The sequence below is a fragment of the Meles meles genome, chromosome 1 (genome assembly GCF_922984935.1).
Source record: "Meles meles chromosome 1, mMelMel3.1 paternal haplotype, whole genome shotgun sequence".
In the NCBI taxonomy this organism is placed as follows: domain Eukaryota; kingdom Metazoa; phylum Chordata; class Mammalia; order Carnivora; family Mustelidae; genus Meles; species Meles meles.
This window is the reverse complement of record NC_060066.1, coordinates 196,265,559-196,293,408: the sequence shown is the minus strand read 5'-3', so window position 1 is coordinate 196,293,408 and position 27,850 is coordinate 196,265,559. Positions and strand designations below refer to the sequence as shown.

Genomic DNA, 27,850 nt, shown 5'->3' with positions numbered 1-27,850 from the left:
GCAATAGTGACTTCTATTACAGAAAATGTTGGCCTGCTGACCTAGAAAGTTTATAGGGTTCAGTAACACTTCTTTCTCTAATTCAATCAAATCCTTTCTCATATGTACCAAATTCATTCATTCAGCAAACCACGGTCTACTATGTACCCAGAAACTGTTCCAGTCACTGAGGAATAGAGCAGTGAACAAGGCAAAGTCCCCTGCTCTCACGGAGATCAGACTGCATTGATGGAGTGAGATAACAATTAAATACATAATTTTTTAGGCTCTTGTAACCATCATTGCACCCAAGCCAAACTCACCTAAAAGGGCACACACATCACTGTATACCCTACCCTATACATAACTATGACTAAAAGTACTAAAAAGTACTTATCATTCTGCCCATATATATATACACATATATATGTCTCAACAAATAATATTTGATTGCAGATTTAAGAAACAAAAATAGCAGCAATAAAATTGCAACAACACATACAAACTTAGAGGATCAAAGACAACTCAAGTGGTCAATCCTACTGATACATATCTGAAGACTATTTGCTCTCCAAATGTGAATGACACACCCAACTGTTTTTGGATAGTCTCCACTTCTGTTCTGACAACGGAGCCATGAAATAATAGAACAAAGCTTCTGAGAACCATGCCCCACTAGAGGTCTAATTAATAAATGTGCAAAGAGGAGACTCAGTAGTTTCCTCATAGGTGTGTTGTGAAAAACCATGCCCCAGTAGAGGTCCAAATAATATAGTCAATATACACAGACAGCTTTAATCAGAAGACAGTGGTTATAGCACTGTGAATTAAATGACACTGCCCCAAAGCCAGAAGGTTGACCTAAAGGTTAATGGTATATAAAGGTTGGTACAAGATTTACTTTTTACCCATGTCTTAACTTTATACATATCTCCAGAGGGAGCAGAGCCCCCCTTGCCTACGTGGCTTTCAAGTTATTCAAAATAAGATGAGCTCTTTCTCACTTGAGCACCTTGGCAATGTTGCTTGCTCTGCCTGGATTGTTCTCCCTGGCCTGTCTCTCTTGCCCTCCCAGCATGATGGCTCATGCTCAGCACGTCTACTTCCTCAGAGGCACGCTCTTTGACCCCTCTATTAAAACTAACTCCTTGGGGCACCTGAGGGGCACCTGAGTGGCTTAGTCAGTTAAGCATTCGACTCCTGACTCTGGCACAGGTCATGATCTCAGGGTCGTGAGAGCAAACCCTGCATCAGGCTCCACACCCAGCATGGAGCCTGCTTAAGATCCTTTCTCTCCATCTCTCTCTCCCTCTGCCCCTCCCCCCCACTCCCCTACCCCTGCTTGCACACTAATTAAAAAAATTAAATTAAATTTAAAAAACCCCAAACAAAACCTTGTTTTCCCAATCAAAGCAATCTGTTCTTTTTTTTTTCTTTCAGAGAACTTTTCAAAATCTATTTAATTATTTACTTGCTTGTTTTCTGTTTCTTCCATCTGTCTGTAAGCTCCAAGAAGGCAGAATCTTACTATCTTATTCTTATCTCCAATATCTAGCAAAACACCTGGTACACAGTAGGTGATGCTCGATAAATACTTGTGGGATTCACATCTATCCTGTAGACAGGTATACTCCCGAATAACTTGTGGGACTCATGTATAGCATGTCAAGGTCATCAAAAACAAAAAACCCCTGAAAAACTGCATAGTCAAGAGAAGCCTAAGGAGACATGACAATTAAATGAAATGTGGGATCCTGGATGGGATCCTGGAACAAAGAAAAGGACATCAGGTAAAAACTAAGGAACTATGAATAAACTATGGACTTAGGTAATAATAATGTACCAATATAGGTTCATTAATTATAATAAATGTTCCATTCTAACGTGAGAGGTCAATAATAGGGGAAATTATAGACAAGATGGGGGGGGATCTGTAACTCTCTATACTGTCTTCTCAATTTGTCTATAAATCTAAAACTAATCTAAAAACTAATGTCTATTAAAAAACAGAACAAAACAAAACTCCTAATCAATAAAAGACTATCCAAAAAGACTATCATGTGCTACCAACAAAATTAAGCACAAACATTCAAAGTCAAGATTGCATTAAAATTAGTTTTGAAATTTCTGAAATTAATTTTACCACTTAAATATTAACCACTTAAACCACCTCAACTGAAGAAAATAACCAGAGACTGGCCACATATTTATACTGTAGGAAAAGGTTGATATAAAGCAGCCAGATCTACTTAACTGAAGGGCTTTCATAAGCATTGTATAAACTGAAGAAAGGATTTTGATCAGAATTGATCAAGCCAGAAGTATAATTTTTTTTTTGGTTGAAATTATACATTTTAAAGAAATTGCAGTATGTTGACACATATTACATTAGCTTCAGCTGTACAACATAGTGATTTGACAACTCTAGACAACTCTATATGTCAATTGTAGAATACTCTAGGGTACGATGAGGAGACACTGCTATCTTGACCATTTTTCAAAGACTGACAGAATTCTTTTTGTTTTTCTTCCATGGAGGGACTGGACAGTTATACAGGGGTAACAGAGCAGCTCTGGACAGCCATTCACTATCCATGCTAAGTAAAACTAAAGGTGGGAGAGAGGAAAGTGATATTGATAGCAGACAACCTAGGTAATTTGACTATGTCAATACTCATATTTCACTTTGGCCAATTGTTTCAATTTGTATTCTATCAACTGTTTCTTTAGAATCAAGGCAAAAATTAGTAACTTTAGTTACCTTCGGCCTTAAATTCTACCCTCTGCCAAAGTTCTAACGAACAACAAAATGTGCCAAGAGGTTAACCAGAAAAGGGAGGAAAAATAAACTTACTTGTTTGTCAGTAAAGGTTCTCTCTTATGGGAGAGCTGATATTGACATCATGATTTCAATACCGAAAATCATGAATATTGCACTCATGCTCTGAGGTCAGACTGCCCAGCTTACATCCTGACTTAATTATTTACTAACTGGTAAATGGATCAAGCAGAAGTAGTTCTTAATCATTTAAATGAAAACAATTAAAACTGAGTAGCAAAATATTTTATTTACTATAATCTATATCAAAACACTTTTTTATCACCAAAGTTCATATCTTAAGAGTACCTCAGACCAGTTTTTGCTGTCCCATCCTCACTCCTCTAGCACCCATTTTATGGGGAATAAAATTTTAAAGTTGGGAGAAATCAGGAGAAAGGAGGCAGATGAGAAGTCAGTTACATGGACATTAATTTCCAATCTGGAGGAATGACAAATTGCCTGTGTTAGATTTGGAAGGGCTGGGAATTAATCCCATAGTGCCTTCTGAATTTCTCTCTCTTTATTCCTAATAGTTCTGTCATAATTCTAACCTTTTAGAAGAACAACTCAGGAAGGAAAAGATGTTCAGAGTTCAAGCTTTAAGACTATGCTTTTTATCATGAAACAGAAAAAAGACTAAACTTTTTTTTTTTTTTAATATTTTATTTATTTGACAGAGAGAAATCACAACTAGGCAGAGAGGCAGGCAGAGAGAGAGGAGGAAGCAGCCTCCCTGCGGAGCAGAGAGCCCAATGCGGGGCTCGATCCCAGGACCCTGGGATCATGACCTGAGCCGAAGGCAGAGGCTTTAACCCACTGAGCCACTCAGGCGCCCCAAGACTAAACTTTTTAAGAAGGAAAAATGCTCTCACCAAGAAGCAGCAAGTGGGGGTGGAGGTATGACAACACTGCAGCAAAAAAACGCAGCACGCATCCCACTTCTGCCCTCCCTGGACTTCACATGAAAGAAATCAGCAAAGTTCTGCCCCATGGGGAGTCTTCTGCTCATTTATAGGACAAAGTGCCACTGAGAACAGACTAAAATAAAATCAGACAGGTTTTCTGGACACCAACATGCAAAAGGAAAGGCTGAAGTTCTACGAATTACAATTCACATTTAAAGGCTAAACTACTTAGAAACCACAGTCCCGATTTCTGGGTGCCTAACACAAAAAGCATGCATAAATGCAAATATCACCCCCTTCTGTTTTTACAAGACAGTGCTCCTGTATTACCCAATTTGTTTGGAGATACAGATAGACTGAAAACAACAAAAACAACAATAATAAAACACACACAACCATGCCTATTTACCTTGAATGGGATAAGAATAATGTGCTGGGCTTGGCTGGCTTGTGGTTAACCCTGTAGTGCAGGTAAGAACACTGTGTTGACTTGGAGATGGAGTCTGAATTAAACCACTTTCAGGTTTCATACCTGGCCACAATGCACCTGAATCAGATAAATTGGACCAATTACAAACAATACACTGGGACTGAGGAGCATGGTTATGCTTTCAAATATCAGCCAGTAGGTTTAAAACCTAAATCTTAGAACAAAAGTAAATTTGCTTGTAAGAGAAAATTACTGATTGTCCCACTCCTAATATACCACAAGCAAATACAGTTTCAAAAACTGGGGAGTGGGGCCACAGAAACAAAAATCTTGTCAAAATTCCCCATAATGATATGTATATAAGTTCATTTCAATGGTTGAGGGAGACTGATCAGGGTTCAGGGAAAAAAAAAACTACTGACACCCAACTGGAGTGTTTATTGTAGAGAGTGCCTGATGATCATGTACAGTGATAAATCATTTATCCATTATCAAAGTGGGAGACATTCCACATAAATTTAAAATTCACTTACCCATTAAACAAGCACCAAAACTTTCTAAAATGTATTGAGTACTTTTCTGCCTTCTTAAGCTGGTTATTTTATTACCTGTTTCTTCTGATTAGGAAAGACATACTTGCTTATTTTTATAAATTAAAAATATTACAGAAATATATAACTTAGAAAAAATAAAGTCATATATAATCCCAGCATCCAGACTTAAGCACTATTAACAGTTTGCAGAAGTCACTTAGATTTCTTCTACATATTTACTAATCTTTTTCCTTTTTAATAAAAATGGGATATTATACATACTGTTCATAATTTGCTTTTCCACATAATACCTGTGAAAGACATCTTTCCACGTCAGAACACATAAATTTCTCATACTGATAGATATCATAGCTGTTCACTTTTATTTTATTTTTATCACAATGCTCCTGAGTGACAATCTTTTAAAAATATATTTATATCCTTTCCTGCCTTCTCTGCAGGGAGGAAATAGTGAATGTACCTTTAGATTGTCTCAGAATTATTGTCACAAAGATTAATAGTGTGCTGTGCTATATATATATTACAGAGACACCCCCGAAGGTTACTGGGATATGTGAAGACATTTGCTTAGTACTAAATACAACTCAGTTATAGTTCTACATCATTTTGATTTTTTCTCTGTGACCTGTCACTTGACAATCTCTTGCTTCTCACTTTACCTCCTTGTTCATTTGCAATAAACTAGGAAACCATAAATGAAGCTTTGCTTCTACATGACAGCCTAAGGATGTCCTTTATGGTGAACACTTTTAGTGATAATTTTGGCTATGCAAAAATCTATCTATAAAAAATCTTACTGGGTGCCTGCATGGCCAGTTGGTTAAGCATCTGCCTCTGGCTCAGGTCATGATCCCAGGGTCCTGGAATCGAGGCCCACATCGTGCTCTTGGCTCAGCAGGGAATCTGCTTTTCCCTCCCTCTCTCTCAAATAAATAAATAAATACAATCTTTTTAAAAAAAAAGATCTTACTGTCTGGTTGTTCACTGTGTTCTGAAGAGTTATGGCTGGTGGATCAGTGTAGTTGAAGCTAACCAGTCCAAGAAGGTTCATCAATCACATTTCAGGTAAGAAATCAATACCAAGGTCAGCCACAGCTCCAAATTCAATATTAACTCATTTCATTTACTTCTAACCTGATACTGAATTTATAGAAATATAGAAATGCACCGACAATAGGGCCCTCTGCTTCACCAGGGCACTGAGATATCCAGGTACAACTCAGCTCTGTAAAATTTGTTAATTACTAAATGTAAGGGAGCTGCGAAAATCTCAATTCGACATGGGATGTGGCAATTGCCTTGTCCCAAACTCTTAAAACATAAAAAAAAGTCATATTCTTTTCTTACCTATTAAACATATGAAATAACTTATTTGAGGAAAATGAAGAATACCATCTTCTACAGCATGCATTTGGAGGGTTGGACCCTGTTCTGTGCTTTGTTTATTATCATTACCACAGCTAAAGTCCTAACTAAACCTAAATTTCAAGACTAAAAATATTTGAAAATATTATTTTTTAACAGTTATGTGAAATTTGAATATCAGTGCCATGATTCTTTGTGGTTGAGTATTAATTAGCAAACTGCCATTTCAATTTCACAATAACTTTCAGATTTATTGTAATAGATGTGATTTTTTTTTTCTAAATAGGTTTTGAATCTGAGGTGTTGGATCTGTGAACACATTCAGATTACACTGTACTAAAATACAATCTTATTCATGAGAATAGTTATTCCCTGAAAATGTTTTGCCAGTCTCATTATTTAGTTATGTATTTCAGTTTCAAAATGCAAAATGTCTATGAACTGGACCTTCTTATAAGACCAAAAACCAGGGCAAAGTGTCCAAGGCAAAGTAGGAAAATGACTATAGTAGTTTTGAATGTTTTTGACCAGAAACAAGAAGTTGGTATTTAAAATTACAATTATTTTATGATGAAGATAAGAATAAAAGACCACATGAACACTGCCTCTGGCATCACGGTAGCCTTGCTCTGAAAGCATGTAAGAATCTTCCTTTAAAGTGCCCTTCCCAGAATTCCAAGTCACAGGCAGCTTGACCAAATGGTCTGACTATATAGCAATCCTGCCCATAGCGAAGATGAAACCAAACCCTGGTCTACTGACTCCCAGTCCACTGCTCTATCCCTACAACTACCAAGCTTATCAAGGCCTTTTAAGCACCACGGGCCTGATGTGGAACAGCAGCTGGTCTAACAATAGCAAATGAAGCCAGTCTCTAAGCTCTATCTTCTTACTGTCCCACATTGGGGTCTTATCACAAACTCTACCCAAGTTTCTCAGCACAAATACTTCATCTTTGGTTAGTCTCTAACCAAACTAATCTGAGCACTTCCATTTATAGTAATATATATCAGAGTAGTGGATCTTTAGAGAAAAATTAATTTGGTTAGGAACATGGCAATGCTCAGGAAAAAACAAATGAAAAATATCTTGGTTTGTTGACTGGACAGCTCACTGGGATGAGCTATTACAAATACTAAATAATTAATCTGAGATTTCCCTGATTATAAAGTGAGTAGATGTATATTATAGAAAATTGAGAAAACACAGAAAGTAAAAAAAAAAAAAAGTGCATAATCTCCTTGCACAGAAAAAAAAATACAGGCAGTTCTTGCTTTTGTAGAGGACTGTTACCAGAAATCTGCACATAATGCAACTAAGTCCTTGCCTTGCATGGTTCCCTGATAACTGAGATCAAATCTATAATGCCTGTACAGCAACATGCACATTTTTCTTCCAAATTATTCTTTATGTACATATTTTTTAAAAAAAACACTAACTTGGCATATTATATTTCTTTTGATTTTACATACTGCTTTTAAATTAATAATAAACTTTTCTCAAGATGCTGAATATTCTTTAAGAACGTGAATTTATAAGAATATGATTTCTAACTTTCCCATTCTATAAATTCACTGCAATTTAACACACGGCTTTCAATTCAAAATGTAGACTGTTTCCTATCTTTTGCTGTTATAAATAATGCTGTGATGAGTATCTTATTTTGATAAGATATCTCTAATATCTCTATTAGTGGATATCTCTAATTAGTCCCATAGGATAAATCCCTAGAAGTGAATTTGCTGGGGGAAATGGCATGAACGTCCTTGAGGTTTTAGTATTACCAAATCTCCAACTCACATTAGAGTTCTTCCAAAAGAAGCCGGAATAGTGGCACTAAGGTAATATTTTAAGAACTCCTAAAAATAAATAGGTGCCCCTTTCCTCCCACATGTTCACTGAGATCACTGGAAATTAACCCCCATTCTTCTTTCTGCCATTCCACTACATTTCTACAGAGCTCTTAAAAGAGTATGACCACTATTTCTTTACTTTTACATTACTCACATTACATGTGAGCATTACAGACTGCTCACAGTATAGGCCTCCTAGATTTCCTCTAGTTTTTTTCTCCTTTCATCAAGAGGAATATTTTTTAATTTCAAACTCAACTCTGAGACACAGACTAAATTTAGGAGCACTTTTGGAATTAAGCAGATCCGGGTTCAATTCTAAATCCTGGCATTTCCTAATTGTATGACCTTGGGCTAGTCATTTGATCCTTCTAAGCCTGTTTCCTCATCTATAAAAAGGGATAATGCTACTGCTCACTCCCGAGGGCTGTTCTAAGATTAAATAAGACAATAATGTAAAGTGTGAGGTACTTATTCCCAGCATACTGCTTGGTATATAAAGCACTTCATAAACATTAGATATTAGAGATTTCCTGAAGCCCTGTTTACATGTGAAATGAAGTAACAGACTAGCTCATCTAGTTTTAATGCTAATAGGCAGCACTAAGATAAAATTGCCAAATCTTCACAAGAAAGAAACAGTATTTTCTACTTGAGTGAACACACTTTTTAAAAAAACAGCCATATCTATAATTTCCTTAATAAATTCTGAGAATATGCCACATTTTTCATTCACATTACCCCAACCTAAATCTCCCTGCAGTAAGCTTCATATATTATTTAAGAGTCAGATTTAGCTGATTCTCTTTCTCTGAAATACTGAGAGAGGAATTTATGAAACAAGTCTCCCTCACTCCCAAATATTAAACAAAACCAGATTAATAAAAGAGCCTGCTATTACCAATATTTCTTTACAATATAAACAGTTTCAAGTTTTTATCAAGGACCTAAAATACAGAATTTTTTTTCTTTAATACATGGGAAATGCAGTGATCATAAAAGATACCATAAGGTGCCTCGTTAGCGCAGTAGGTAGCGCGTCAGTCTCATAAAAGATACCATAATACGCACATGGCACTGTGTTAGGTGTTCCATAATCTGAGTTCAGAGATGTAATAGGAGTTTTATTCAATACTGAACAGCAGGAATGATCAACTGTTCAACAATGTCATAAAGAGCTCTGGGCTTGCTAACAATGAATTTCAACCAAAACAGAAGGTAAAAAACTAATATAAAAATACTTACTTTATACTTGCTAGCTTTTACTAGTCAGTTGTTGAAAAATTAACTTTAACATATGCAAAAAGATATAAGCACAAACGTATTCATAGAGAGTTCCATTTCCAAAAGGACTGCTCAGTCATGGCTGGTTAAATATATAACAAATTTAAGATTTTAGTATACTGGTGGATACTGACAGGCGTGGAGGTATGGACATACAAATGGGGGAACAAGAGCATTTCTGTTTGTCTTCTTTCATGAAGTTATCAACTACCACTATTGTAAGGGCCTATTTAGCCAGAGCGATTCCATCTGGTTAAACAGTGATTTTGTTGTTTATGCAGTAAAACTTAAACTGACCCTACCCCCCACCCCCACAAGGGTAACTTACTTAAAAGCAAGTCCGGGAAACCAGTAGAATATGGTCGACCAGTCCCTGATAACAGAGCCCAAATACAAGGGCGGGTCAGGTCAGGTGGAGGTAACAGAGCCCGAAAGCAGGGATGAATAGGGCCAGGTGGAGACATCCAATCAGTAAAGCGAGCATATTGTCTCCCTAGCGACCAAGGAGTGTGGGCCCCGCCTTTTGGACGCCAATCCTGACCAAGGTAATAGGCTAGTTCAAATAGCTACTATGGGGTGAACTGTAATTCAGTTGGCCACCCGTGTGTGACCTAGCATGACTGTGCAGCCTTCTCTGTGTGTTACAATCTCATTGGCCACCTTTGTGTGGCCAGGCTCAACCACATGGCCTTTGTTCTGTAAAAGTTAGTCTGTGAGACTGGGAGAGGTTGCCCTCTTTATAAGAGGCTGCCCGAACGGTCAGTTTGATTCCCAATACCTGGCGCAAAATAAAGCTTTGCTTGACTTTCCCTTTCTATCAGTCTTGTTCCTTTGATTATGGACACATCACTATCATTAAAACATAACCTCCCATTTTATTTCTACTAGTTACCAGGAGCCAAGGCATATTAACAAGCCTAAAACTAAGAGAGCTGTCCCTGTCACAAGGGACTAGTCAAATGGGCCAGATAAAGCAAGAATGTAGAAACCAAAAGCAGGCAACACTAATACATCCAGAATCTGTGGCGATCTGTTTAGAGATCTTTCTAATTTCCAGTTAGTTTCAGTAAAGGCTACAGAGATAAAATTTTATTAAAATGTTGCATATGTGAAAATAATACAGTATTCGCTCAACTTTCTAACACTGGTTCTAGGAAACCAGGGAAGGGACAATAAGGCATACTGCAAATATCTATCAATTTACACAAAGAAAAATCAGCACAGATATTAAGTGCTCCCAGAGTCTCAAACTGACTTCCGGTAAATCAACCTAATTCACAGTTCATGTCCAACATACCTAAAACCACAGAACAAACTACGCACAAAGATAGGGCTATATAAAATTGGGGATTCTCCTCATTCTAAGATAACTTGTTAGTTCAGCAGAGCAACAACTGATCGGTTTAAGGCAGAGGGAGAAAAAGAGAGGGAGAAATTGACCAAAAAAAAAAAAAAAAAAAAAAGGAGAGTACATTATAAGGCATACTCTATCTGGATATTTAGATTACCAAGTTTTAGCAGGAAAATGAGTCATCTCAAAATATATTTATTATGCTTATCTAACCATGGTAATGTGTTTTGTATAAAGAAAGTAATAGTAATTCCTCAAAGAGTTTCCCCCAACACTTGAAGATTCCAAGCTTAACAGTCAAGATTTAGTACCTTTCTGGAAACAGCTAAATTTTGGCAGATACACAAATGAGTATTGGAAGTTATGATTTTATTTAATATGCATCAAACATACTGTTGGAAAGTTGCACACCCAACATCTATCACACTTGTAACTGAGTAAATATTCTATAAAGAACAACCCATCATCTTTCAGCTTCCTGATTAGCCATACTTGATATCTGGGGAAAGATCGAAGTTTCTAGGGGGAAAAATCAACACTCTTAGAAACTGCTTATAATAGAATGCCTTACCGAAAGGAGGTAGTCCATATGTTTGGGTTGCCTGAGGGTAGACAGCATAGGGTTGAGACTGCTGTAGTGTCTGGTACGGAGTCTGCCCAGGGTAAGCAGTTTCCGACACAGGAACTGAGAGGATATGTGCATAAGGTCTATAAAAAGTTCAAGAAAATAAAAACTTTCATATGTGACTTACTTTTAATGAGAAATAGAGGGAAGAGCTAAAAACACTAAAAGCAAAAAATCAGCAATGAGGAGACTAACCTTCCACATAAAATGTCTCTTACTATGGTCAGAAGGTAGAATTAATTTTTCCTTTCCAAGTTCTACTATCACTTAAGAAACATTTTTATGGGAAATTTAATAGTTCCAAGTATCCTCCCAACGTCCAATTACTATGCTACAACCATCTGTAATATGCTACATGCAAACTTGTAGATAAAACTTATCTACATGTAAAATGAACCCCGAACGTAACAGAAAACTGGACAGAATGGGACTCACAATTGGCTCTTATTCTTCACCCAGCCCTCTGGGACAAACAAGTTCTAAGAGAGAGAGCAGGACTTGAGAGAGGGGTTAGGCTGGTAGAGAAAAGGCAAGCAACCACTACACATCAAAGAACGGGGAGTAGCGGTGGACCCCAATATTCCCAGATCAAGTCTACAAATCAGGGGCCAGATAATAAAATCTGAGAAGTCCCAGACAGGACTCAGAATCTTCCCACTGATGTTTAAGCCAGAATATACTGCCACTAGTTGCAGCCAACCACATCAGGTTTAGCTAGGGAATTTGAATTCAGCAGTGAAACTTCTGGGACTTTAGCTAGAAGACCCGGTCATTTCATCCATACAATAAAATGGTCCCACGTTTTGTGCACTGAATTTTTAGATACTAGTTATTTTATTTGGTGAGTTATGCTGTACTTACAATGCAAGCGTTTTGTGTACCACATAAATCTGAACAATAAAATACTATGAGGAAAGAGAAAACATTTTTTTCAGCTTTGGGGGAAAGGAAAATGAAGGAAGGCTATAAAGAAGCAGTATGTGAGCTGAGCAGATAAGATGTGCAGAAATGGGAAAGAAAGGGTGTTCAAGGAAAAGAGAAAAACTCTGGTAAAGGTACAGAAGAAGGCAAACAAGGGCTTAAGCCTATAAGGAGCAAAGATTATATTAAAGGACATACATGAAGTGAAGGGGAGTAGCAAAAGAAGGAAAGACAGCAAAGACCTTGAATTCCAGGCTGAGTTCAGACCAATCTGTAACAATCGGGAGTCACTAAAATTGTTGAGCAAAGAGTGACAAGATCAGAGCTGTTCTTGAATAAAGATTAATTTGACACTGCTTTATAAAATGGGTTAGAAGGGGGAGAAAGTTGAAGTAGAGGTCCAGTAAAAAATAGCTATAATGCAATGATTCACGTAAGTGCAAAAGAGGTCTGAATTAAGACTGAATGCATAGCTAATAAGGTGTCCTGAATGCAACAGGTACGTAAATTATTTTTTGAATAGTCAGATGAATTTGGAATATGCCTCATGTTCACATCTGTTCTTCTTACCCAGATCTGAACCAAGAAATACCTCAGGTCATAGCTGTTAATCAACTCACATGGGAATAATTTAAAATCTTGGTGACTTCAAATGGATTGATCTCCAGATATGTTAAAGATCATAATATCCTTTTTTCCTGTAGTGTTTTTATAGCTCAAAGTTACTTTCTTATTTCCTTCATAATGATCTCAGAGAATAGGTTCAGTCATTTCACAGAAGGAAATCATGTGAAAATGACTGGGTCAAAGATGCTATTAGTGTTAAATATCAGATGAGAATTTGGATAACTCATTGAATTGACCTTTTTAGTTCTTTGTTAACTGATGAAAAATTCAAAACAGTATAAACGAGCACAAAAAGGGGAAAAAATGCCAGCTTTATTTTTATGAACAGCCCCATAGATAACAGTCACCTCTGTTACCAATTCCTTCATGTGTTCTGCCTATGTAAGCACCTGGGCATACATCCAACCTCAATAAATACACTCCTATGTATCTATCGATGTATGTGCAGGTTCACTCTCTATCAACAGATGGTTGGTAGTCTGGCATACACCCAGTTCTGTACTGCTCATCTTGGAGATGATTAGCTTGTGGATCTTAAATGCTGATCTTACCTGTTGAAGGCCCAGAACACATTGCCTTTTAGTGACTTCAACCTGCTAAGCCTAACTTCAAGCCTAAATTCTACTTTGAGGACATTCCTAAAGCAAGAAACTGAACATAGATTAGGCTGAGAAGTCCCACTAGGAGGCTGGCTTGAGCTGTGTTACTGATCTAGCAAGGCAGAGGAAAGAGACTGATCAGAGGTCAATCAGTGATATGCTTTGATCACGAATAGTATTTCTCATTTTCAGTGGCCATTCATTTACAGCAAGCTCCTGTGTAACAGTGATCTATTCCAGGCAGCCATCTACTTTTTAAAAGCATGTTACAGAGACTCCACATTTAGAGGGAATAAAAAAATTGGAGTAGGGTCAGAAAACATGAGAGGTGAAATGAAGTTAAATGTCAACTTACTAAGTTAAATATCAAACTAAATTTTGAAATGAACCTAGAGAAAAGGCATATAGGTTTTTGAAATAATTATTGAACTTACTTTGCAGAATACATTTGTGAGGTATAATCATTGGATGAGCGAGGGATGTAATCGGTGCATGTCATAACTGAAAGAAAGATATCATCAGGTAAAAAGTTAGAACATTTCAAAAATGAAATGAGAAAATTGCATATCTCACTGTAGAGTCTTTCAAACTAAATAACAGATTACAGACGGCACCTGAGAAATTTAAAAAGACTATGCAGTAGAAAATCCCTCTCTCTTATAGTAATGGATTTAGAGACTTTTAGAGACAGTAGGAGAAGCCAGAATGTGGGGGGTTTAGGGAAAAGCTGAAGGTTAGTACCAGTTGATCTCTATCTTTATCTGTCACTGATCTAAAGCCATAGATGAAGCAACTCCCTAAGCTTTCACTGTGCTCACAGGCAAACTTAAAAACCAAGATCCATATCTAAGAAATTACATTATATTTCTTTAGCTTATTCGTTCTCTGGGTGCTTCCACTCATCTGAGTAAAAAGCTGTAAGAACGATTTGCAGGAAGACAGATTTGGGGTGGGAGTACCCAGCTTTATTAGAAAATTGTTGTACTGCTGTGTATAGTGCAGCAAAAGATGCAAGTACACTTCCATACCACTACTTTTTCAGCTTTGTGGTGAAGGCTTTCAAGTTTGGCAAAGCAAAGACAGATCTGAGGAACTGATGTGATGCTTTGATGAACCATCAAGTAAAGAGACTTTCACAGCTAGGGTCTTCTTGACCCCTATGACTTCATCTGAAATAGCTGCTGGGAAGGCTTAACCCTCATGATTTCATCTGTAAATATTCAATTCAAGTCTGATGGGTAGCAAAATCCTATTCATTATGCACTATTTCAGTCCATGCTGTAGACAGAGTTGTATCATAAAGAACTTGTACCAGATCTCTGAATTGTCCAAGAACTTCCTTCAACATCTGAGAAGGAGGTTGTGGTTGTTCTACTATTAGTAGGGATTTAGAGTAAACCAACTAACTTTACGTCTAGCTGGGTTTCCTGAGAGTCTGAACTAAAAAGGGAACTCTGGTCAAGAGCACATGAGCTGCCGGCAATTCATGGCCAATAGTAAGACAAATCGACATCTTATCCACTGCCATTGTTCAAGGTCTTTAAAAATAATTATTGGAAATCTGTAGATCACATTCATCCATAATAATTTTGACAAAAATGTAAGATCTCAATTAGGTCTAAAGGGTCTTCACCTCCATCACAGAAAACATAACTTCATTTGGATTCTGCATGACGGTTCCTTCCCTGCTGACAACTACTTTAAAAAAAACCCAAACCCTTCTCCTCCTCTGATTTAATTCTAGAAGAGATTGACAAAACATCCTAGGAGATTTAGACCAATATGTACTTCTTTGTAGAATGAATAAGGCTTTATCTTTGCAGTACTTAGGAACCGTGAAAGGATTATAAACAGTCAAGGCATAATCTGCTATAATATTAGAATAGCAGCAGTGGAGATGAGGCACAACCTTGAAATACATTCTAAAGGTAAAGCAGGACATTCTGACGGATCTGTTTGTAAGGAATGATGAAAACAGGGGAATATGGGATAATTTCCAGCTTGAGCAACTGGAGGGATAGTGAAACCACTTCCTAAAGATGGGGCAGTTTGGGAAAAGAAGAGATTTGATGGGGTTAAGGGAATAAAAAGCTTTCCCACATTTTTAAAAAAGATTTTACTTATTTGTCAGAGAGCGAAAGACAGGGCTCACGTCCACATAAGCAGGGAGAGCAGTAGGCAGAGGGAGAGGAACTTGATCCTAGGACCCTGGTGGGATCCTGACCTAAGCTGAAGGCAGACGTTTAATCCACTCAGCCACCCAGGTGTCCCAAAAGTTTTCCCACATTTTAAGTATGACTTTCCTTTCAGAAATCTAAGTTGTGATGTCAAACAGGCAGGTGGATACACAAATGAAATCAGGGTAGAAGTCAAACTGGAAATAAAAATTTGGAATTCATCAACAATGTATACAATATTTAAAGTAATGCAGTGGATGAGAGGATGCAGAAAGAGGAAAGAATGCTGGACTAGAAATGAATCCTGAGGCCTAACATTCAGAGTTCAGGCAGAGGAAGAAGGGCCAACAGAAGAGAAAGGTGGGAGGAAAAGCGGTGAGAGGCAGATTATGAGAAGAAACGTTCACTAGCACTAGTTCCCTCAGAGTAACTTCAAGTAACTAATGACCTTGACAGGAGCAATTCAGTGGAAGAGTGGTGATAGAAGTTAAACTTGAGAGGACTGAATAATGAATGGGAGGCAAGAAAACAAGAAAGTGCAACTCTTTCCAGAAGTTCCAATGGGTCATGGAACAGAGGAAATGTCTATAACTGGTGGAGAATATGGAGCCAAAGGAGGGTTTTGTTTCTGTTTTAAGATGGCAAATACTGTGTCAGGTCTCTTTACAGACAGGAAGGATTAAGAAGAGAAGAAGAATCTGATGCTGCAGGCATGGTCTTAGTTAACAATACCAAAGCCCTTGGGGAAGGTGAGAAAGGGTTAGATATGGAGCCCAAATAAAAGGTCTTACTGTTGACAGGAGCACTGTTTCTATGGACTAGGACTATTTTAGTCCTGATAAAAATGAAGCAAGAAAACATGGGTAAAACACAGGAAGGCTTGAAGATTTGGTAGTGGTGGGAGGATAAGGGTTTTTTTTTTTTTGGTCTGGTAACTTCTATTTGCAATGGAGCCATCGGTTAAGAATGTGAAAAGGTGAGTGAGGATATGGTATTCTGTGAAATATCAAAAGGTAAAATTCATTAGCAAAATGTAGTAGGATTTCCAAACATGCTAGATGCCTATTTGAGGCCTTGTGAGTCAGCCAGGTATATAATTTATCCAATAATGTTTAGCTATGTGAATGCACTTAAAGGGAAGATGGAGAGTTGTATTAAATTAGGACTGGGGTTTAGCAAGAAGAGTACAAGAGGCAAAGGTATTGAAGGTATTTGTAAGGGAACAATTATAATAAAGAGCCACAGAATCCAGGCGGAGTGAAAGGGACATAAAGGCAGATATGATGACAGGTATTGGATAGGTCATCTACATGGATTTCGAAATCAAGAATAGTATGAGTTTGGATGGAGAAGAAAACAAAGAAGACCTAGTCTTTAAAGAGCAAAATGACTAGTAGTTCAGTTTAGGGTAAAAAGAAAGGCAAGGGAGGCATAAATATGCACTTCAAAGGAACTGGAGTTTTTGAAAGGGAAAAAGAGAAAGAAATATCTGGAAGGAGCAAGAAGACTCAACTTACTTCCTGCCCCTGGAATATATAAAAAAAATAGGTTTTTTCTTGGGGATGAGTGGGACATCAAAAAAATCAGAGACTTTTCACGTATTAGAGCAGTTTCCCACAGTATGGGCTGTTTCTCATATGCATCAGAATCACCTATCTTCTTATACATTCCAATCCACATCAGATCTATTGAATGATAATCTCTGAAAATGAGGCCAAAATTCTACATTATAAACAAGCATTCCAGATTCTTAAGTACAGTAAGAGCTGGAGAACCACTAGACTAGTACCTTTGAGGAAATAATATACATAGCTCAAGATATACTATTTCCTTCCTTTTTTTTTTTTTTAAAGTCATCATTTTCTAATACATGGAAATATGTCAAGTTAAGCATAACCACCTTAAGAGAAGAAAAAAATCCCCTAAACAAGTGTCTTTTAAAAAAGTGTCTTATACAAATTTATTCTTTTAAAGTACATGGTAAAATACGGAGGGGCACTGATACTTAATTTCAGGGATGACTATTTGTCCTATGGAGGCAACCTGGGGGCATATGTGGGTATGCTAGAGAAAACTTACATCTTCGCAAAAACAAACAAACAAACAAAAAAACCCAACCAAACAAACCCAGAACACTCTATAAAATTTTGTCCATTATAAATTTATCTTTTCTTTTTTTTTTTAAATTTTATTTATTTATTTGACAGAGAGAGATCACAAATAGGCAGAGAGGCAGGCAGAGAGAGAGAGGGGAAGCAGGCTCCCTGCAGAGCAGAGAGCCCAATGCAGGGCTCGATCCCAGGATCCTGAGATCATGACCTGAGCCGAAGACAGAGGCTTAACCCACTGAGCCACTCAGGTGCCCCTAAATTTATCTTTTCTATAGGAGAAAGCAGGTTGGTAAGTGGAGGATGTATCTTATTGGGGTGGATCTCCTCCAGCGTCCAGTATCAATTCTGGGCTCTTTTTTTTGGGAAGATTTTATTTATTTGTCAGAGAGAGAGAGAGATAGAGAGAGAGCACAAGCAGGGGGCGCAGGAGGCTGAGGGAAAAGCAGGCTCCCTGCTGAGCAAGGAGCCAGATGTGGGACTCGATCCCAGGACCCTGGGATCATGATCATGACCCGAACCACAGGCAGACTCTTAACTGACTGAGCCACCCAGGCGTCCTTCAATTTGGGGCTCTTTAGGGGATTACTTTTCTTTTTTGCACAGATGGATAGGTAGAGTCATTTGGTTGTTAGAACGGTTGAGAAACAGTAATGCCTTCAGAGGAGCAGTCAGAGGTTGGCCCATAAACTTTTCTGATTGCGAATAAGGCAGTATTACTTCCAGAACATCAACTTCTAAACAAAACAAAAATAAAATCACCAAGTGTGGCTCCTCAGGTAAATGGATTCCATGTGATTTTCTTCCTCAGCTGGTATGTCAAATATATGAGAACATAAGGATGAAAACACACACACACACACACGGACAGGAAAGGCTTCTGGGTATATGGAATAAACAAGGCAATCAATGAAAACCAGTTATAAAAGAACAGCATCATCCATTTATAGGAATACCTCTTTCATCGTGCACAGAATACAGTACTTACTTTCCTCTGACATGGTAAGGTTTGAAGCAAGGCTTGAAGTTTCAGGTTTCTGATCACTGACTTCAGGGCTGCTCACTTGACTGAGAGAACCAAATGAAAACATTAGACCCTCATGGACTTGATGTGTTGCTAAAAGTGATTTCAACAAACCCACTTCCTTTCCTAGGCTACACAAGTAAGAGGCAAAGTAAGTCTTCATGGTATCATTATTCTTGGTTTTTAGCAGCTACCTGAAGAGGTAGGGCTGGGGCTGGTACATTCAGCATTTCACTCTTCTTTCTCATGTCCTGAGACTCCTTCTGTTTTCCTATCACTCAGAAATTCCAGCTAAGTCAGAGACAAGTCAGACTTTTTCTAAAGAACTTGGGGTAAAAAACCCAAAAAACAAGAAAACAAACCAAACTTCACTGTCACTTTGTTTCCAAAGTTCCAGAGTAAAATGAGGAGATTCCTGATTTCAGACAGTGGTTCTCATAGTTACTTGAGAATTTCTTTCAAATTATACATGCTTGCTTCCAAGAAGGGCGTTCTGAACCTTAAAATGGCTCATTCTATTTATTTCTCTTTTTTCTCCAATTAAAATTTTTTTTTTTTTTTTTTTTTATTTATTTGACAGAGATCACAAATAGACAGAGAGGCAGGCAGAGAGAGAGAGAGGGAAGCAGGCTCGCTGCTGAGCAGAGAGCCCGATGCGGGACTCGATCCCAGGACCCTGAGATCATGACCTGAGCCGAAGGCAGCGGCTTAACCCACTGAGCCACCCAGGCGCCCCTCCAATTAAAATTTTTAAAAAAATTTGTTATCATATCCCCTGAGCAGTATCTTTTTTTAAGTTATAAGGAAAATTCAGATAAATTACAAAAGGTAAATCACATAAACTGGGAGAACAAATCATCAGGTTAGACACTTTAATGGCAAAATTCTCACTGAAATTCTGGAAGGGAGACTTTACTAACTTTCACCCCTCACAGTGTCCTCCCTCTTCCTTTCTACCTTACTTTCTACTCTACTTTCTACTTTATTCTCTCAATTACCAGCATAGCATAGTGGTTAAGGGTACAGTTTCTCGAGCCAGATTGCTTACATTCATATTCCACTCTGCCAAAACTAGCTTAAAGACTTTGAGCTAAACGTCTTTGTACCCCACTTTCAACGTCAAAGAGGGACAATAACAGAGCCTAATACACAGGGTTGTTATATGGATTAATGAGTTAATATATGAAAAGTACTTAGAGACTAGAAGAGAGTAAATGTAATATAACCACAGCCATTATTATTATATTGTAACTTCACCCCAGTCCAGGCATCCTTCCCACATTCATTTTCCTTAGAAAGAAATCTGCTCTGCTATTTTATACTCTAGGGAGAAATGGACAACACCATACCAGAGACTCCACATATCTTCAAAGATAAGACTAATAAAAGGTAAGAGTAGTTTCTACACAGCAAAATTTTTAAAAGAAATGTTATTTATATAAAAAATACACAGCATCAAAATCCTTAAAGCTCTTATATTTTTTCTGAATGAACATCTAACATTTAAGTAAGAAATCAAGGTTTCTTTCCCCGGTGTATTCTGAATTTTCAGTTTTTCCTCAGATATAATTAACTTTTATTTTTTATTTTTTTAAAGTTTATTTATTTACCTTAGCAATCGTTACACCCAGCAGGGATTTGAACTCATAACCCTGAGATTAAGAGTTGCACGCTCACCTGACTGAGCCAGCCAGGTGTCCCTGTAATTAACTTTTATTTATTTATTTTTCTTTCTTTCTTTTTTTTTTTTAAAGATTTTATTTATTTATTTGACAGTGACACAGGAGAGAGGGAACACAAGCTAGGGGAGTGGCAGAGTGAGAAGTCTCCCCGCTGAGCAAGGACCCCGATGTGGGGCTTGATCCCAGGACCCTGAGATCATGACCTGAGCTCAAGGCAGACACTTAAGGACTGAGACACCCAAACGCCCCTTATTTTTCTTAAGTAGGCTCCATGCCCAATCTGGCGTGTGAACTCATGAACCGGAGATCAACAGTCACATGGTCTACCAACTGAGCCAGCTAGGCACCTCTGTAATTAATTTTTAAAGCTAAATTCCCAGATGAAGTTTATCTATTTACTCAAATGACTGTATTTTTGGAATAGCATTTTATATACTAACCAAGATGTGACTATGGGAACTGAAGAGTAAGGGGAAGAAATCATACTGACTGGTTATATCAATGTTTCCCAAACTTGTCTATTATTATAATTACCTGAATAATTGGTAAAAATACAGACTTCTAGTCATTCCTACTTAAACAGTATTCCCAGGAGATGGGTATAAAACTAGATAGGAACTTCCTATTCCAACTACAATGACTGTTTTGTCTCCTATGTATACCTGGATAAGTCTGGGGTTCACTGTCATACCCACTGATGAAAGACCATTTCTAGACTCTGTAACTTAGAAGGTCTATTTGTATAATCTGGTATACAATGGTATAAAGACCTATGGTCCTAGAATCTTATGTTATAGCAAAATCTCTTACATATTCAACTAAGTGTTTAGAGATTCAACAGTAGCAAGAGTGCTAATGGGGAACCTAGGTGGCTCAGTCAGTTTAGCGTCCGACTCTTGATTTTAAGAGAATATTGTAGAGAAGCAGATAAATGGGTAGATTTGGCCAAAGTAGAAGTAGATAAATGGATAGATTTGGTCAAATCAAATTTGGTAGATTTGGTGACAGGCAAAGGAGGCAGTTTCTATCGAATTGTTTCTAATTTCTCTTTGAATTAGGGAGAGCAAGATCCTCAGCTGAGTGAATGGGAACAGAGTAGAGGGGAGGTGAGATGAAAGGAAGGGGAGGAACCAGGAGGTAAGGAGGAAGGGAGGGGAAGAAAGTTAATTTTAGAGGCTAGGGAATAAAACACACCGGGAAGGGTGGATGGACTACCAAGAGTCTTTAAGTGCCTGTTTGCGATGTGATTATAAATGAAAACAGATCAGTACAGTTCTGTGTTTTTCCATCACAAAGTTCAGGTGATTGGAAATAAGCATGGAATGGGTGGATAGCTGGTTTGACCAGGGTTGTGGTTTTGCTAAGGAAGCATGCCACAGGGGAAAAGGAGAAGTTAAAAGGAGAAGTCCCTCACAAAATGTTTGTAAGGGACTGATTAAATTAATAGATCTTATCATTTAAACAGCATGAGAAAGATATGGAAGTCTTTTCTTGTGGGAGGGGTCAATGGTTAAGAGTGAAAATATGACAGCTCATGTAATGGGAAGTGCGTAGGAAGATATCATATGGGAGTGTGGGAGTAGCTACATGATCTAGAATGTAGTGTGTGGTACTAAAACAGTCAGATTCTGGAAGTTAAGATGTTAGAGGTGATGTAGTTACTGGTTCACAGACAAACAACAGGAAGTAAGAACTGCAGAAAGAACTGTGGAAGTGAGAGTATGAGGTGCAAAGAAGCTGCCTCTTATCTAAGAGGGAGTGGAGCTAATGACTAGGGCATTCCATATCCATTTGGTAATTAACACCAAATCCCTTGGATTTCCCTTATTTCTACTTATTCTTCCCATTCTGTTCACTGTACATCTGACTGGAGAATATTTACTGTTATGTCTCTTCCATATATCACAGGACCTGGTAGATAACATGAGTTCAGTACATATTACTGAATAAATAATGAATGAATAAGAAAATATCAGCACTTATTTGTTTCAAGGACAAACTACTAGAAGGAAATTTTCATCTTAAACCAAGTAATTTCAAAACATAAAGTCTGAAGGGGCGTGTGGGTGGCTCAGTGGGTTAAAGCCTCTGCCTTCAGCTCAGGATACTGGGATTTAGCCCCATCGCATCAGGCTCTCTGCTCAGCAGGGAGCCTGCTTCCCTTCTTCTCTCGCTGCCTGCTTCCTGCCTACTTGTGATCTCTGTCAAATAAATAAATAAAATCTTAAAAGAAAAAACACATAAAGTCTGAGATGCTAAAATTAAAAAAGAGAGTAGTCAACCCAAAACATGCCCCTATACTAATCAGCATATGAAAAAAGACTGTAAGTAGATCATTAAAAAAAAATTCAACTTTACATACCTTAAAGTTTGCTCTCCTGATTCTTGCATCTTGGCTTTTTTTACCTGCAAAAATAATTATACAAAGGCATCAATATAGTGATCTGCTCTTGAAATCATCAAGCTATTTAAATGGCAGGCTAATATTAACTAATACATTACAAGATAACTGTTTCATTTTGTTTTGCTTAGATTTATTTAATTAACCTTTGTTCTATTTTAGAGTTAGAGATGGACTTGGTTTTCACATGAGCTCTTTTCTCTTTAATGAAAAAAGTGTCTGTCAGATTCAAGGTAAAATATTTACCAGATTTTTACTCGAGATAAAATGTTTATCAGAGGGGCGCCTGGGTGGCTCAGTCAGTTAAGCGCATGCCTTTGGCTTGGGTCATGATCCCAGGGTCCTGGGATTGAGCTCCGCATCAGGCTCCCTGCTCAGTGGGGAGCCTGGTTGTGCTTGTTTGCGTGCTCGCACACTCTCTCTGCCAAATAAATAAAAATCTTTACAAAAATTTTTATCAGAATCAAATATCCAAACATGTATACAAACTAATTGGTTTTAAATTTTAACAGACACATAATTATATTATCCAACAGTAAGTGTGGCAATCTCAATGTCATCTACTCATTTATTAACTTATTAAACAGGAATGTCTTTAATTTTTTTAAAAAAGAGTTTACTTATTTATTTATTTTGAGAGAGAGAGGGAAGGAGGAGATTGCGGGGGTGGGCAGAGGGAAAGGGAGAGAGAAACTCAAGCAGAGTGCTGACCTCGATCCCATGACCCAAGAGATCACGACCTGAGCAAAAACTAAGAGTCAGATGCTTAACCAACTGAGACACCCAAGAGCCCCAGGTTATGAGCAATTTAAAAAATATTCTGCATGCTATCATTTTATTCCAGATTTTCGTCTTTGCTAATTCCTTCTGAGCTGAAAGCATTTCCACTGAAATACTTTAAGAATCCACAAACAGAAGATCAGCATTTAACACTGCTAGTGGATTTCCCTGCTTTCATGTTGCAGAGAAGCTGATTTTAGAGCTCTTGATTAGAATAACTAGTCATAGTAGAAACGTGCTTACTATGCTTAGCCATACAAAATTATAGGTCCTTCAAAGTATTTCAAGCCAACAAAAGGCAGAGACACTGTTAAATAATTTTAAACAAAAATATCAGGTGGGAATATAGCTATTTAATATGAATATTTAATATGAATAAATTTAACATCTCAGACATTATTTCCCTTGATTCAGGTAATTATGTCCCCCTGTAAGTCAGGACACATGTGCCATCTTGGCACAGAGGCAGGTAAATGAACTCAAAGGATACAGACAAACTTCACAAGTACGGGTTCAAACAATATAATCCAGAAACTGACAGAATGTAAAATAGTATAGTTACTTTGGAAAAGAGTCTAGCAGTTCCTTAGATAAGTTAAATAATAAATAAAAGATGAATACAAGGCCCATAACGTTTCTCATGGACATCTATTCCTCATAAGAAAACATGACAAAATAAATAAAATCACTCTTGGTTTCTTGCCTATGGCATACTAACATATGTTATTATTTACTGCTACTTTAATTTTCATAGGTACCAACAGAGAAAATCAAGAAAAGGGGGGCATTAAAAAAGCCGTTGGGGTGTCTGGGTGGCATGGTTGGCTGACTGTCCAACTCCTGGTTTTGGTTTAGGTCGTGAACTCAGGTTCATAGGATCAAGTCCCACAACAGGCTCCATGTTCATCTCCCCTCCACTTTGGCTCCTCCTGCTCATGTGCTCTCTCTTTCTCCCTCTCTCTATCTCTCTAAAATAAATAAATCTTAAAAAAAAAAAAAAAAGCCCTCTAAGAATAACAGGCACAGCATAGGGCATATAGTCAATTGCACTGTATGGCGACAGATGGCAGCTACACTTGGGGTAAGCACAGCACAACACAGAGTAGATAAATCACTACGTTCATCTGAAATTAATATAACATGGTGTGTCAACTAAAAAAATTTTTTTTTAATCCTCTAAATTTAAAAAAATTACAGAAGCATATGAAGAAAAAAAAAAAACAAAAAGCTTTGAGGTAGATAAATTCTTACTAGGCACATTAAATTCCAAATCCATAAAATAAAAAACAGATTTGATATTACAAAAATTCAAAACTTCTATGTGATAGAAGATACCATAAACCAACCAGGAGATTGAATACTCCTAGGATGATATACGGACTTTGACAAAAGCATTTAACTTATTATAACTGTATGATGTAACCCCACTGAAAGGGGTGAGACATAAAGGAGCTATGTAAGATAATAATGGATGACATTGTGACTGGAAATTGCAAGGTCAGACATAAAGAAAATAAAATTATCTAGTTTACCTGCCTGCCATAATTTCACAAATGACAAAACATATGCTTTTGTTATAAAATGTGCTGCCCTTCCCACCTAAAGATGATAGTATTTACATTACGTCAGATGATAATGTAATTTTCCAACAGTAGGGATGAATTTATGCTTAGCTCACCCTATGACTCTCTTTATGACAAAAGAAATGTATTTGTGACCTGGTAACCAAAACACTCTATATAGTTTTAAGTCATCCATACAAAGAAAACTGGACCACTGAGTAATCTAACTTATCATAATCTTAATTTTATTAGAACCACAGAATAACAAATTAAGTTTAAAAAAAAAAAAAAAAAAGAAATTCCAAAAAAAGAAAAGGGAAGTGCGCCTAGGTGGCTCAGTGGGTTAAGCCTCTGCCTTCGGCTCAGGTCATGATCCCAGGGTCTTGGGAAGGAGCCCCGTACTGGGCTCTCTGCTCAGCAGGGAGCCTGCTTCCTCCTCTCTCTGCCTGCCTGTCTGGCTACTTGTGATCTCTGTCTGTCAAATAAATAAACAAAATCATTAAAAAAAAAAAAAGGGAACTGGAGCAAAAATTTATTTTTATAATTATATAACTTTTTACATAAAAATAAATTTTTATACAAAAATATAAATTTTTTATAATTAAATTTTTTATAATTAAAAATTATACCAGAGGGCCTTTAAAAATTATTGTTATTTTTCTGGGGCGCCTGGGTGGCTCAGTGGGTTAGCCTCTGCCTTCGGCTCAGGTCATGATCCCAGGGTCCTGGGATCGAGCCCCATATCAGGCTCTCTGCTCCAAGAGGAGCCTGCATTCTCCTCTTTCTCTCTGCCTATTTGTGATCTCTGTCTGTCAAATAAATAAAATCTTTAAAAAAATAAATAAAATAAAATAATTATTATTTTAAAGTTTTTTTTTTTTATTATTATTTGAGAGAGAAAGACCAAGAGAGAGCTTAAGTGGAGGGCTGACAGAGGGAGAAGCAGATTCCTGCTGAGCAGGGAAGCCCAACATGGGGCTCCATCCCAGAAGCCCAGGATCATGACCTGAGCTGAAGGCAGCCACTTAACCAACAGAGACACCCAGGCACCCACACCACAGGGCCTTTCAAATTTTATTTCACTTTTTATTTATTACAGTGCCAACCCAGTACAAAGAATAAGTAATACTAGAAATGGAGAAAATGTACCTAAAATCATATCTACCAAACAAAAAAAGTTTGGGGGGAAGAAAATGTTATTATCACAGCTAATTTTTTATTTTTTTATAAACATATAATGTATTATTAGCCCCAGGGGTACAGGTCTGTGAATCGCCAGGTTGACACACTTCACAGCACTCACCATAGCACATACCCTCCCCAATGTCCATAACCCCACCACCCTCTCCCTACCCCTCTCCCCCCAGCAACCCTCAGTTTGTTTTGTGAGATTAAGAGTCTCTTATGGTTTGTCTCCCTCCCAATCCCTTCTTGTTTCATTTATTCTTTGCCTACTCCCCAAACGCCCCACGTTGCATCTCCACTTCCTCATATCAGGGAGATCATATGATAGTTGTCTTTCTCCGACTGACTTATTTTGCTAAGCATAATACCCTCTAGTTCCATCCATCGAGAACGGCAAGATTTCATTTCTTTTGATGGCTGCATAGTATTCCATTGTATGTATATGTATGTGTATGTATATATATATATATATATATGACATCCTCTTTATCCATTCATCTGTTGATGGACATCTAGGTTCTTTCCATAGTTTGGCTATTGTGGACATTGCTGCTATAAACATTTGGGTGCACGTGCTCCTTCGGATCACTATGTTTGTATCTTTAGGGTAAATACCCAGCAGTGCAATTGCTGGGCCGTAGGATAGCTCTATTTTCAACTTTTTGAGGAACTTCCATGCGTTTTCCAGAGTGGTTGCACCAGCTTGCATTCCCACCAACAGTTTAGGAGGGTTCCCCTTTCTCCGCATCCTCGCCAGCATCTGTCATTTCCTTACTTGTTAATTTTAGCCATTCTGATTGGTGTGAGGTGGTATCTCATTGTGGTTTTGATTTGTATTTCCCTGATGCTGAGTGAAGTATTACAGCTAATTTTTTACCTTTCATGTCCCATTATTTGCCTTGACATGGGCAATTATGCTCTCCTATAAATCAAACATAGAAAACATGCACTGCCTTGGTACTCCAGGAAGGTAAACTAACTTAAAAGGATACAGACAGATTTCACTGGATTACAGAAGTATGAGTTGAAACAATATAATCCAGAAATCAACAGAATGTAAAATAGTACGGCTACCCTGGAAAACAGTTTAGTAGTTCCTCAAAAGGTTAAATATAGAATTACCATATAACCCAGCCATTTGACTCCTAGCTATATAACCAAGAAAAATGAAAACATATGTCCATAGATGTTCATAACAGCATTTTTAAAAAAGATTATAGGCAGAGAGGCAGGAAGAGAGAGAGAAAGGGAAGTAGGCTTCCTGCTGAGCAGAGAGCCGGATGTGGGGTTCAATCCAAGGACCCTGGGATCATGACCTGAGCCGAAGGCAGAGGCTTTAGCCCACGGAGCCACCCAGGCATCCCCCCCCCGCCGTTCATAACAGCATTATTCAAAATACCCAAAAAGTAAAAACAACATGAATGAATGGATAAATGGATAAATAAAATGATAAAATAATGATAAATTAAATGATGAGTGATAAATTTTAAAAATCCATTCAATATTATTTAGCAATAAAAGGGAATGAAGTACTGAGACATGTTGCAAAGTAAATGAACCGTGTGAAAAGACTAGGCTAAGTGGAGGAAGCCGGTCACAAAGAATCACAAATTATAT

The 27,850-nt window shown here is 37.6% G+C and overlaps 1 protein-coding gene across 5 annotated transcripts in view; it reads right to left on the bottom strand.

Moving 5' to 3' along the window:
* Window positions 1-27,850, bottom strand: part of EYA3 (EYA transcriptional coactivator and phosphatase 3) — a 131,758-nt gene that overhangs the window by 37,948 nt on the left and 65,960 nt on the right. For 3 of the 5 annotated variants that reach the window (XM_045999862.1, XM_045999061.1, XM_046001243.1), the window contains exons 3-7: window positions 22,668-22,711; window positions 18,588-18,667; window positions 13,749-13,815; window positions 11,114-11,250; window positions 4,115-4,252 (exon numbers count right to left, since the gene is read on the bottom strand). In XM_045999862.1, coding sequence (XP_045855818.1) covers window positions 4,115-4,252; window positions 11,114-11,250; window positions 13,749-13,815; window positions 18,588-18,667; window positions 22,668-22,711 — 466 coding nt within the window. The remainder of the gene's footprint in view (window positions 1-4,114; window positions 4,253-11,113; window positions 11,251-13,748; window positions 13,816-18,587; window positions 18,668-22,667; window positions 22,712-27,850) is intronic. The other 2 variants (XM_046000668.1, XM_046002008.1) reach the window with 2 other exon arrangements.